Genomic DNA, 13,173 nt, shown 5'->3' on the forward strand with positions numbered 1-13,173 from the left:
CTCCCCACGTTGGTGACCTTTGATGTGACAACAGGGACAACCAGCTCTCCTCTCTCCTCCCTCACCAGCTCACAAGGCAAGCTGAAAAACTACTTCCCACAGCAAGCTCCTCACCACACCACCACCCTCCATCATCAAAGGGCATCTCCACAGGGGCTCCTGGCCCCTTTCTGCCTGCCCCATGCCCTCTGCCTCACGTACCCGTGCAGGGAGCTGGTTAGATAGGGCCGATGCAACGTCTCCAGCTCCAGCTGCTGAGACTCCTCTGTGTCCTCGTACTTCACCATCCCTTCTGGGGTAACCACTTCCTTGAGAATCAGGGGCTCTCGGTGGTAGGCAACTTGGAGACGGAAAACATAGCCATCCTGGGATGGGGAGGGAAGCACAGGTCAGGCTTGGTGGCAATACAACCAGGCTGCTGTGGTCCGTGAACACATCAGTCCAGTCTTCCCATTCTTCCTGGTGGGCCTTGCACCTGAATCCTGGTTGTGATCACCTCCATAACCCCCTGCATATCCCCCGGTACCACAACACCCTCAGCCCACAGCTCTGGAGGAAGCTCCCACGTGCCCCTACCTTGTACACGTCCGTGTGGGTGACCGCAGGCCTGCAGATCAGCTGGTGCTGCTGCTGGAGGAGCTCGGCCAGCTGGAGGTGGAAAGCTGCCTTGATGCGCTTGATGGCTTCCTTGTCCTGCGGCCAGCGGCCGCTGCCTTCCATGTGACAGATGACTGGATGCAAAGGGACAACAGGAGGCCAGTGAGCCCCACGCAGGGACAGGGTGCTCGCTGGGGGTGGCTGGGACTTAGAGGTTATGGCGGGGGAGCAAGAGGAGCTGGAGCTCTGGTCCCGCCTACAGGACACAAATGCAGGGGTGACGGTGTCAGCATCGTTGCTTCCCTCCGCTTCCCCCCCCCAAATCTTCTCCTGCTCACGTATCTCCTCACTTACTTTTCATAGGAGCAATGTAGGCTGGGCAGGGCTTCTCCTCCGAAGGAAGCAGCAAGCGCTTGGTCCTGATTTGCTTATGGAAGGAATAAATCGGCTTCATGGGAATAGGAGGGAAGACCTGCGAGACAGCAGCCACCAGGGCACTGAGAACAGGGAGCAGAAACCCCACAGCACTGCACACCCCAGCCCCCAACACAAAGAGCTTAGAAACTTGTGTACTCAGCCCTAGGGGTGGGACAGCAGAGAGGAGACACTGCACCACCCCAAGGGCTCTCAGTGGCTACGGAAGAACCACTGATTCTTTCCCAAAACCCAAACAGGGCCAGAGGCTACCCCAAACCCCTTACAAACCACCCCCACGGGGGCTGTGCCCAGGGACACTCACGTCAGTGTAGCGGAGGGCCGGGTGGACACCCTGCACAGCCGTCACCGTCAGCGGCAGCCCCTCCAGGTTCCACAGCTTGCGGCTCAGGTCATCGTAGGAGCAGACGATGCTGACCATGGCCTCCTCGCCGGTCCCCGAATCCTGCGGACACACAGAGAGCACCTCTGCAGTTGCCTCTCCCAATTCTGTAGCACAGGTGCCCACCCTGCCTCACCTGCAGCTAGCATTGAGGTCAAAGAGCTAGGACTTTTGTCCAAGAGCAGCACCTGACAGAGGTGCTCAGAAAGACAGGAAGGTAAATGAGAGAGGGAAGACCAAAACAAATCTGTCTGCAGCTCCCCAGCAGCTGCAGGCATCCTAGATGCATTTCAAGACAGAAGTGAAATGATTTCCTGTTGCTGCCTTAGTGTCTTGCACAAGACCTCTACTGCCAACTTTCTGCCTAGAAAAGGAGAAGCTGGGAGTGATTTGGGGTAAAGAGATCACAAATTGACAAGGCAAGAGCTCTGCTGCTGCATCTCATCTGGTTATTGGAGCATCAGCAGAGGCAACAATTAACAAAAAGCTGCTCTGACTACGCTCTTAGCCAAGGCAGAGATGCAAAGCATGGCAAAAGCAAGGGCAGAAAATATCCAGATCATCTCAGGAACCCTGGGGAGCATGTTTAAGGAGCACTAAAAGAAGAACTGCTGCTGCCCTTGCAGCTTCCACCACCCTGAATCACACGAGAAAAGCTTGAAATGAGGAAGAGACATCACTGATGCTGAACAGCTCAGTTCAGACAGACGAATCAAGTTGTGTGCATTTGACCTGCCCAAGCTTTACAGCAGAGCAGCAGCACCCTCTGCAGGGCACACCACAAATGACAAACTCTGGCCCAGGGGAGGCTGCCTATCCCTAGAGCTAGCTGCACCACCCATCTCCCCTCATCCACCACATCCCTCCACCACCCCAGAACCCCAGGATGCCTGCACATGAGCAGCTGGAAGAGCAGAGATGCCCCTGCCCAGAGCCCTGCATGCAAGAGCAGATTTCTACTTCATTCCACAAGGACTGGTTACAATCAGACTCCTAAAAGGCCCTCAGGACCTGAAAAGTGCATCCTCTCACCAACGGATTTATCGCCCCTGCTCAACCCAGGCTAGCCTGCAGGGACATGGTGCAGAGATTTTGCTGCCTCACCACACAGCAAGCTGTACAAATTAGCATTTTGTCCAAAATCTGACAAGTGGCTCTGCCCAGACTGCAGCTGAGGCTAAATTCACATGGCCAAGCTGGACTTCAGAATGGTCCCCATGCAAGAAACTCTTTTGGTAATGTCTGTTCCCCTTAACTCTTAAGGAGAAAGAAAAGTTTCCTCCCCCATTTAAGAACCAGGTAAAAGTCCCTGGTTTTACCAAACACCAGCAAAGTGGTGCCAAATTGCCCACAGCTCATCTCCAGGCTTTAAGTTTCCAGAAGCTGGAAAGACGCACAGATGGAGACATTTCCCAGCCTACATGACCCATCTTTTTCTGTCTCAAAGTGACATTCTTTGTTTCAAGTGCACAATCAGCTGCAGCACTAGGGAGCGCTAGGTGTGCATGATCAGGACTTTGCACCAAGACAGGAAAGATCTTTCTCCTGGGTTTCCCAGGTGGATCTGCAGGATGAAGGCAAAGGAGAGCCTGGCCAGTGCCCTGAAGGATGCGGGAGGTGAAAAGGTGCAGCCAGAGCACAGTGGGACCACAGTGTATCCTTAGATGATGCAGATGTAGTGCACACAAGCACCCTGGGAAGCACCCAGGTACCTCAGGTCCACGCAGCAGAGATGACCTCCCTACAGCTCTTCCCATACTTCCCTTCCCTGAGACAAGGAAACACTCCCTGCATTTGGGGAGCAACTCTACCTCTTTCCCAATCTTGATCACAGAGTCCAGCAGTGCTCCTGTGTAGCAGATGGACGACTCAGGAATATCAGCGTGCCTGTATGAAGAGGGACAACAGAGCATTAGAGCCGGGGCTCCTCACCCCATCCACCCTGACACTGCTGGCTGTGCAGGTAAGGGTCAGTCCAATCCCTCCGCACAGAAAGGCCACAGTGAAGAGACCTGTATTTTTGTGTTCCTCCTGTGCCCAAATTAGCAACTCAAAGCAGCACGGCAACATGCGCAGCCTCACAGGATTCAAAGCTAATGCTGCTAACACAGTCTTTCCTCACAGAACCCCAACTTGAGTCAGAATAAGAGGACCAGGCAACCTTTGTTTTCCCCTATGCAAGAAGGTCTTGTTTTTAGCAGGTCTGAAATTCTACTGCATGTGCTCTTGGGAGAGCAAACCTCGTTAACTACCACAAGGTGTCAGCCAATTCCATGAAATATCCTGGGAGGAGAAGCCATTGAGACCTTGCAGCTCTGCCAACAATAAATAGTCAGGGGGATGCTGGGACACGAAGGCAGGACATCAATGTCTCCTTGCATCTTCTCCTAGGAAGCAGCCAGCAGTATCCAGACCACAATGCTGAAATGACTTCCACATTTCACTGAGCTGAGGTGACCCACAGCCTCCCCAAAGCACAAGTATGACGGCAGGATTACCACAGTCACGGCAGAGAACAGGGAGAACAGCAGCAGCCCCCCGCACAGCCACACTTCACCCAGCCCCTGCTACCACTCGGTGCTACTTACAGCTTCAGCAGGTGCCTGACAATCTGCTCAGGGATGAGGCGTTTCTGACAGACAGTGCTGGCCTCCCACACCACTGCCTCGCATATGGTGCCATCCTGGAACCGCCGCAGCTCAGACTTCTCCCCCCAGAAGGTCCGGAAGTCCACGGCCTGAAGGGAGACATTGGCCAAGGCAGGCCACGGGTATGGGCCACTGCTGGGACTGGTCCAAGTGGTGCCCTGACTGCCAGCACCACCTGCAGCCACAGCAGGGCGCCAGCTCTGCTCCACTCCTCGTTTCCTTTAACCAAATGGAAGCCCCAGGATGGGTGGAACAAGCTCGGGTCTCCCACTGCTTCTTCGACATCCCACACTCCCTTCCCACTCATCCCTGCTCGACCATTACCCTTCACACACCAAGAGGCCGTCATGTCACGTCACTGACATCTCACAGCCAGCACCAGCAGCTCAGCAGTGCTCTCATCCTTGACCCACAATGGTTTGTCCATAGCAGGCACACAGCATCACACATGGCATCCCCAAAACCACCAATGCCCCCCACCCACCACCACCCCACACAGGGAGAACTCCCCTCACCTCAGGGCGATCAGCTTGCGGTCCCTTCTCCAGTGTGCTGGTAGCAAACTCCGGAAGAAACAGGAGCCCAAATGTCAGGGGCCCGACATCCTTGTGCTTTGGGGGTTCAGCATCGATCGGCCACTGAGAGGAAACAGGGAACATGAAGCACGTGGAGAGATGGCCTTGCTGGAGCAGTGTCTGCCAGGGTAGATAAACCCCCTGCCACACAGGACATGCTCTCAGGTGCCCAGACGGGCACAGACAGGGAAGGTCTTAACAGGCTTCCCAGTGAGAAAGCCGGCTGCCTTCACCTTGACCTACTGCTGGGCCACAACTTCTACCTAGACCAAACATCCCAGCTGCACCTCGTGCCCCAGGTCCTACGTTCCCACACAAAGGGGACAGGCCCACCTCCTCCCCTGTGAGTAAAAACCCTCTCCCTGCACCCAGCAGTGCCACGAGGGATGTACAAGACCCCACGAGCAGCAAAGGATTGAGTGTCACTGCCCACTGTGTTACCTCAGGGGTCTGAGGCAAGGAGTGCGCCACGAGCAGAGCTCTTCCAGCCAGCCCACGGGCCAGCAGTGAGACGACGAAGGGAAGGGCTGCGGCCACGTAGTTCCCACCACGATCCATCAGCTCGTTCAGCAGCTCCATCTTCTTGCAGGCACTTTGCAGCTTGGAGACGTGCTTCAGGCTAGAGGAAGAGAAAAGCCAGTCACACACCTCTGCCTCCTCCACCAAATCCCTTCTGAGAGAGAGAGAGATGCTAAAGGATGGGTAAAGTGAAGGAGCAGAGGGTCCCAGAACAGGACAGGGGCTACAAGAAGCACTGTGCTTTGGCATCTCAGGCCAAAGCATTCCCACCCTCCTCCTGGGAAGCTACCTAGGCAATAAAAGTGGAAAGAACAAACAGAAGAGGCACCAACATCTATCCCAGAGCTACCAGGGCCATCTCCCACCTGACAGGTCCAAATCCACACCCTGGTCAGAAACTAGAAGCAGCCCATTCCTCCCTGAAGAGGCTCCCTCAGCACCACCCCAGCAGCACGAGGAGACTCACTGGAAGACGTGGTCAAAGGTTCTGAGCATGGGCTTTGGGGTCATGAGCAGCGCCTGGAAGCCATCCACCATCCTGTCATCCAGAATTTCCATGGAGCGCTTGGCTTCCAGCTGAACCTGAGCAAGGAGACAAAGCAGGAGTGAATAGGAGGGGAAGAGGAAACCAAATCCCTCCAACAGCTGTGACCAGTGCCCCCCAGTAAGCCACAGCCTCCCCAGCTCTGTGGTCCCCAGCAGACCCCAAGGCTAGACGGCCTCCATCCTTATCTGCTGTTCACCTGACTGCACACTATGCTGCTGGCTAGACACCCCTCCTTGATGTCCCTGCCATAAAAGTGGGTTTTTCTGCTCCAAAACAATTTTTCCCTGCTGAACAGTTGTTTGGCTTCATCTGAAGGTGCCCACACATGGAGCAATAAATCCAGATCTTAAAAGCAATAAATCCAGATCTTAAAATTCACTCCTAAGCTTCAGAGCCGAGGAGAGGTGTTAAAAGCTAGAAATGCAGATCTGAACGCCCTCCCCGCATCCAACGGCCCTCTCTGAGACACCCAACCACTCTGTGTGCCTCAGCTCTCTCCTAAGATGCCCTGATGACCTGCAGGTACCTGGTGGTATTTGCTAGCAGTCATATCCGCACAGAGGTTCACCAGCCCGGAGGGATCCACAAAGACCACTTCAAACGCCTGGTGGAAGTCAGCCAGGGCAGGCTGGAAGAGCAGAGAAAGCGTTCAGAGCCACAGCACAGACACCAGAGCACCAACCACCACCTCACTGCCATCCCACAGCCCCACACAGGGCACGTCCCTGCCCAGCAGCGCCAGCAGCACAGCCAGTTGCTCACCAGGGAGTCATCTGTGTCCTTCGCAAGGCTGATCCCCGTCACGCTCAGGTCAGTGGTGGCTGTGGGCAAAGGGGAAGGAACAAGTCACGCTGCCATCTGCATCCCCTCCTGTCACATCCCCTCCTGTCCATCCCACCCACAGGGGCTCAGCAGAAGGAGAAGAGCTATAACCCCCTCCCCTCCTCCACTGCTCAGGCTTCGTGCAGAGACTCTGCTGACACCGAGCTGCCCCTGCCCTCAGAGGCCCCTGGAAACTCACCCAGAAACTGCAGGACGTTTCTCAGCACCTGGTACCCGCTCATCACCCTGACAATCTTGCGTTTCATCAGCAGGTACCCAACCAGCATGGAGACAAGGAAGCCGCTGAAGCATCCCAAGCCCTGTGGAAACAAGTCAGCAAGAGCTCAGTGAGGCACTAAAAGCCGAGCAAACCACCCAGTGGGGCCAAACCATCCCCCTTCCACCCCAGGAAGGGAGAAGAGGCCAAGGGCACGTTGGCCACATGAACAGAGCCCAGCCCAGCCCTCACCTTGTTGAGCTGCCTCTGGTTCAGCCACACTTTGAGAAGGGCGATGCCATCCTTCATGCCCGGGAAGTCGGTGGCGGCGGCGGACAAGAACTGCAGGTGGGACAGCAGCACCGTGTCGCAGAGGATGGAGTTGTTGTAGTGTGGGGTGGGTGGCTCAGGGGCTCCTGTGCAAGGAGATGGTAACATGTTGGATCCAACCAAAAGCCTCCTACTCGCAGAGAAGGGCTGCAGCAAGCCCAGCTCCAGGTGCAACGAGCAGCCTCGTGCTCCCCCAGCCCAGGTCCTACCTTCTTTGGGGGCGCTCTGCTCCATGAACCAGGCTGTCCGGACGTTGTTCTTGCTAGGGTGGAAGCGGCTCAGCTTGAAGAAACCCAGGGCAGGACAGGCGTGAAGTCGCACAGTAACCAGCTTCTCATCCTTGCCTGTAAGCACCGAAGGAGGGCGAAGGTAACAGGGAGCAGGGGTGAGGAAACCGGACAGGAAGGACAGTGCCAGACAGAGCTGTGTTTATGTAGGGTCTGCTTTGCTCTCTGAGGGTGGGCAAGCCAGCAAGGCTGGGGAAGAGGCTCAGGAACCATAGGAAGGGAAGAGACCTCACAGGATGAGGATGGGTGATGGAAGAGAGGAGGGAGAACTGGGAGCAAAGCTGAGAAATGTATCACCAACTGCAAGGATCCCTCTGCTGGAGGAAGGTGAAGGCTCTACCTTGGGGCCTGAGGAGCAGGATGGGCTTGAGATGGCTGCTGTTCATGTAGGCAAACTTCACGCTGCCAAAGAGCTTCTCCTTGGAGAAGTGGTGGGCAATGTGGGACAGGTACAGAGCTCTCTTGCGGTGGTAGCGCTGGTTCAGGTTGTCTTTGTCCTGGAAGACTTCCTGCAAGGGGAGGGACAGGAAAATCTCAGCCCTCCTGCACGCAGAGCCCAATTAAGCCCAAGGTACCACATCCACAACTCCCCATATCTCTGACACACAGCTATGGCCTGAGAGAGCTCCAGGTCAGTGAGGAACGCTGCCTTGTTGCTGGTTCATCAGGCTGTAGGATCACAGAGAGGAGCTGTGCAGCCTAACAGCGCTTTGCATCTTCTCAAAGCCCATCAGAGCCACACTGGACAGCAAGAGGAGGCAGCTCTAGACCGATAAGAGCCTGCAAACAAGAGGCTCCCTCTAACACAGACTTGGCACCAGGGGCAGAAGTGCAATGGCACTGAAAGCCAGAGAATATCCTACTTCCCCAGCAACATGGGAGAAGTTCAGCCCAGGCAGAGGGCATGAAGATCATCATGAGGAGCTAAATCCAAAGCCACTGAAACTCTGAACAGCGTGAGCATTGAAGCCTCACTCCCCAGATCCTCACAGAAGCTGCCAAGCTGTGTGTCCGTGTCAGGAATCACAAGGACAGGACCACAGGGGACAGGAGGAGATGGGGCTCAGCTCAGGCACAGCCAGACTCACCCGTGGCATGGTGACAGCCACGTCCACGTTGATCTCGGGCTTGATGCAGGTGCCCAGCAGGTAGCTGCCCACCACGCTCAGCTGGGCTGGGGGCAGGAAGCGGAACTTGCCCTTCACGTCAAAAGGCACCTGCAGGAACGGCACCTTCACGTCCCCGGGGAGCCACGACTGGTCAGTGAGCTGGGGACAGGCAAGAGAAATAAAGGCTGTAAGCATCACCGAGAGCAGATGGGCACAGAGCAAGACCCCTCCTCCCACACAGCGCTGCCCTGAGCTGGCAGGCACCAGCACCCAGAACTTGAAGACCCTGCCAACGTAAAGCAAGGCAGTATTTTTTCTGTCCCTAAACTTCTCATGGGGAACTGGTTCTGTCCTCAGCAGAGCCTGCTCCACACAGGGGCCTCGCTGCCTCCCCCAGCCCCCTGGGACCTACATCACTTTCCGAGGTCTCCGGGATGGCACTCAGCAGGCTGTTAATTTCATGGAGGAAGGCATCAATCTTCTTCTTCTTCGTCTCCTTCAGTGTAACCTCCTTCAGAAGTTCTTCAATCTGCAGGGGAAAGGGGACTGTGAAAAGCAGCTGCAACACTAGAACTGCACCACTGATGGTAAAAAGGCAAAGAAGGTAGCAAGTTGTGCTGGACAACGCCTGGGTCTCTGCAAAAACTCATCTCAGAGCTGGGAGAACAGTCAGCTCACAGGCAGAAGCTCCTGCCCTCTCCTGTGAAGTGCCAAATGGAAGTCAGCTCCATTCCACCTACTTCTATGTGAGGCCCTGCCATGAAAAGCTGGAATGACAGTCACGGGCTTTACTCTCAGAAAAGTTTTTGCATGACAAAGTGCCAGCTCCAAGAAGCAACCCTACAAGTTCACATCGTGAATGAGGTCCTAGAGATCCTGCTACCAAAATTAACAAGCAATCATGAAATAGGGGGTGCCCCTTATAAAAACCAAAGGTGTGAGGGCCACCAGGCACTATTTATGTAACACCCCCTCCTCACACAAGCTGTTTGTTTTCCTGGAACACAAAAAACCCTCCTGTCCCATTCAAAAGTCTTGCAGCAGACGGGTGCACGTGGCAGTGTTACTCCCTGACAAGTCACCGCACTGCAAGATGTGGAACTCATGCTCCCAACACACTGCAACCACCTGCTGGAAACGTTCAGCTTTAAAGCAATAAATGAAGCAAAAAGCCGAGGGTGGGGTGGCAACAAGAACCGAGATCCCAAGAATATGTTGGAAGTCTCATGAAGCTTAGGCTTTGTCCCTGCCCCATGCCCGCTGTTCCCCAGCCCAGCTCCTGCAGGGGACAGGCCAGGAGAGCTCCGCAGCCTGCTCACAGCCTGGCACTGCCCCCAAAACCCTCCAAAATCCCCCCAAAACCCCTCAAAACCCCCCCGGAGCCCTCAGGAGAGGCAGATCTCACCTGCAGGCGCAGCAGGCTGGAGTGGAACAGATCCTCCGTCTCCTTCAGGCGGTTCAGCTCCTCGCTGCTGGGCGGCTCGTACAGCTCGGCCCTGCTCAGCCGCCCTGACGGGGCCGGGGCCGGGGCCGGGGCCGGCCTCTTCCTACCGCGGGCAGCGCCTCTCCCGGGGGGCTGCGAGCCCTGCTCCGCCTCCGCTGCTTCTGCCGGCTCCTTGAAGCCCTGCGGGGAGAACCCAGCATGGTCCCGGGGCTCGGGGCGCTGATCCCGGCCCCGCCGGCCGCCCTCGGCCCCCTCAGCCCCCCTCATGCCGCCCCCAGCCCCCCTCAGGCCGCCCCCTCACCGCCATCATGGCCGCCGCCTCCTTCCCCTCAGCGCCCCGCGTGGCGCAGCGCACCCCGCTAGTGCCCTCCCGCCGCCCTCCCATTGGTCCGTGCCCACCGTTTCGGGCTTCTGATTGGTCGACTCCTCCTCCCGTCCCGCCCCCCCGCTAAGTTTGTGTGAGAGGGAGGGGCGGCTCGTCGTCGCTTTGCGGCGGGTCGTGCTGGGGGGGGGGCAAAATGGGGCAGTTTGGGGTTTTTTGGGTTTTTGGGGGGTTTGATGGGGCTGAGGGCAGCGCTGTGGGGATGTTGTGGTCTGGTCTGGCCCCTCAGACGTCAAACCATACAGGCACAGAGTCACTAAAGGTGTTCCCCAAGACCAAGGCTGGCCCCAGAATGGTGTCCTCCAACCGTGCCTGACCCCCAATGTCACCCACTAGTCCCCAGGCACCACATCCAGCCTTTAAATAAAAACCTTTAATGCCCCTACGCACCCTAAAGTTTTCATGAACTTACATAAAGTTTGCAACAAACCACCCACAGCTGCATCACTGCCACAGTCCCAGCACCATGGGGCACCCTCAGCTTGGCTCCAGCTCTCCGTTTGTCTCCTTCAGCTTTGTCCATCTCCAAAGTTCTCCCAGAGCAGGGTTTTGGGTGTTTTTCCTCACATAATTAGTGTGTTGCTCCTAGTTCATCCTGTTGAAGTGCTCAGGCTGGTGTTTGCAGCTCTCTGCTGGTTCCTAATTTCCAGGCAGAACAGCCAACCCTTCCTCACAAAAATCATCCCACAGTGATTTTCAACCCAGCCTGGAGCAGGAGGCACCGTAACACTTGCACCTGAGCAGCTTGGTCCCCAAACAACCCCAAAATCAAGGACGAGGGGTGACCCAGGTCCCGCTCTGATCTGCCTGGCAGACAGCAGAGGTGGTTTTGCTCTGACCACATGGACGGGCTGGGTGTAACAGCCCTGTCCTACCAAGTGGTGCCTCAGGTAGTTCAGCAGGAGCTGAGCGTGGCTTCTGGCGCGAGGATTTCTGACCAAACAGTTACTGCAAAAATACTACACCTGAAGTTTTCCACACACACAGAAAATAGCTTTGTTTCCCAAAGGAGTCAGGCCACAGGCAGCATTGCCAGTATACTCCTGGGAAGGATGAGCTCAGAGCAGCCAGGGGTGCACTACTTCACAGTTTGTCAGGGTGGGCATCCCACATGTAATCTGCAGAGAGCACAAGGCAAAACTGCAGAGCCCAGCTTGCATGGGGAAACTCCTGCAAGGCTAGGCAAGCAAGGGCAGCGAGGCTGGGCTGGCTGCAGCCTACAAGTGGGTTACTGGAGCAGGAGAAATATTCCCTTTAAGATGGTGCCTTTGCAGAAACAGCTCCAAACCTTGGGTCCAGCTAGATTTGGGTTGTCAGGGTATTTGAAGGCCCATCCCATATGCGTCCCCTAGTGGGAGGTCACAGATTTGGGAATCAGGCATCCACCAGTGCCTGTTTTTTGCCTTGCTGAGCCCTGCTTCCTCCTGCCACCACCACATGGCATCTCTGCCCAGCAAACCCCAGTGCTGAGTCCATGCCTGGAGCAGGGCATCATTTCCTTTTAGTAAAAGGGCTGCATCCCTCACATACCCATTGTCAGAGACATTTTTTGTTTATTATTACACCAAATCACTTCTTCCTCCATCTCATCAGCCCAGGTCAGGTCCCCTGGGTTTGCCCTGCTGGTGGGTACACAAACATTGTTTGTGCATCCATGTGCACGTGCTCCCCCGCACTCCCTCGGATCCCGACATCACCTGCAAAGAATGACTTCCAGCTAGCACGGATGCCTAACTCCCAGCCAGTTTTGCAAGTAATTCTTGTGGACTGGCCCCGTGACTCTGCTGAGCGTGAATTACGGTGTCAGCTCCTACCTCAGCAGGAATTCATCCTCTGTGCTTCTGAAAGAAACAGATCTGGAGGAGTGCTCCTTCCTCCCCTTCCCTCCCATCACTGATGTGCCAGGATCCCATGGTTCAGCTCCGCTCCTCTCCCAGATTTCCATTTCCCTGTGTCCTGACCCCACGATTCACTGCCTGACACCTCTGGCTGCTGTGGGCATACCTGTGGGGTCGGGCCCCCTCTGATTCAGGGTGGGGGTAATTACAGCCCTGCTTGGCATTTTTAGGAGGGCTGGTAAAACTCGTTTAATCATCATTGCCCACAAGGTCATGTCCCTGTGCTGCTTGAGAGTGACAGGGGACGATGGACTGTGCCACCAGGGAGCGAGCTGCAGCTCTGGGTGGGTGGCTGGGATGCCCACTGGTGTCACCAGTGGAAGTGCCACGGCATTCCCTTGTAACCCCCACCCCAAAACAAACTCCCTTTGGTAGCACACACGTACACACAGAGCATATACACTTACGTATACATACACACGTGCTGTCCCGGGGCGGCCCGGCCAGCCCTGCAGCAGTGCAGGTGACGCCTTTCCTGCAAGAGGCTATTTAACAAGGTATTTCAGCACCTGGCGAGTCATTAATTACGCCCCATTCTTAAATGCTAATACTAATAATCATCATCAAAAATTACTTCACAGCATGCCACTCCCTGTGCCCGCCCTCACAGGCGCTGCTCGCCTTCCACCACAACCTCCCACTTGCCCAAAAAGCCACAGGATCTTCTGTCTGGCCGTGCCCTGGCCCCACACCCGGGAATGGGAGGGATCTGTCCCCTGGCTCCATCCCCTGGAGCCTAGCAGTTTCCTTGGTGTGGTGTCCCTGAGCTGATCCTTTCCTAGGAGGTGCAGGTGGAGGGAGAGCCGGCATCAGCATGCCCCTGGGGAAATCCTTCATCACCAGCAGCTGTCCGGACACCGCAGTCAGCATGGCATCTTACAAATGACAGAACTCCCCCAAACAACATGCATACTTCCTTAAAAACAGCTAAATTGCACTAAAGAAGCCATGACACAGCCCCTGGCTATCATCAGCTGTTCT

At 55.9% G+C, this 13,173-nt stretch overlaps 1 protein-coding gene across 1 annotated transcript in view; it reads right to left on the bottom strand.

The window, feature by feature from the left end:
• The window catches only part of NOL6 (nucleolar protein 6), a 28,816-nt gene extending 18,587 nt beyond the window's left edge, over positions 1-10,229 (bottom strand). The window contains exons 1-19 of the mRNA XM_038170938.2: positions 10,214-10,229; positions 9,874-10,092; positions 8,881-8,997; positions 8,448-8,627; positions 7,700-7,868; positions 7,282-7,416; positions 6,995-7,158; positions 6,725-6,845; positions 6,466-6,524; positions 6,230-6,331; positions 5,623-5,738; positions 5,079-5,256; positions 4,578-4,700; positions 4,003-4,151; positions 3,226-3,301; positions 1,337-1,477; positions 952-1,069; positions 577-731; positions 202-365 (exon numbers count right to left, since the gene is read on the bottom strand). Of these exons, the coding sequence (XP_038026866.1) occupies positions 202-365; positions 577-731; positions 952-1,069; positions 1,337-1,477; positions 3,226-3,301; positions 4,003-4,151; positions 4,578-4,700; positions 5,079-5,256; positions 5,623-5,738; positions 6,230-6,331; positions 6,466-6,524; positions 6,725-6,845; positions 6,995-7,158; positions 7,282-7,416; positions 7,700-7,868; positions 8,448-8,627; positions 8,881-8,997; positions 9,874-10,092; positions 10,214-10,222 (2,495 nt within the window). The 5' untranslated portion in view covers positions 10,223-10,229. The remainder of the gene's footprint in view (positions 1-201; positions 366-576; positions 732-951; positions 1,070-1,336; positions 1,478-3,225; positions 3,302-4,002; positions 4,152-4,577; positions 4,701-5,078; positions 5,257-5,622; positions 5,739-6,229; positions 6,332-6,465; positions 6,525-6,724; positions 6,846-6,994; positions 7,159-7,281; positions 7,417-7,699; positions 7,869-8,447; positions 8,628-8,880; positions 8,998-9,873; positions 10,093-10,213) is intronic.
• Between the last annotated feature and the right edge of the window lie 2,944 nt (positions 10,230-13,173).

This window comes from Anas platyrhynchos, chromosome Z, assembly GCF_047663525.1.
Source record: "Anas platyrhynchos isolate ZD024472 breed Pekin duck chromosome Z, IASCAAS_PekinDuck_T2T, whole genome shotgun sequence".
Lineage (NCBI taxonomy): Eukaryota > Metazoa > Chordata > Aves > Anseriformes > Anatidae > Anas > Anas platyrhynchos.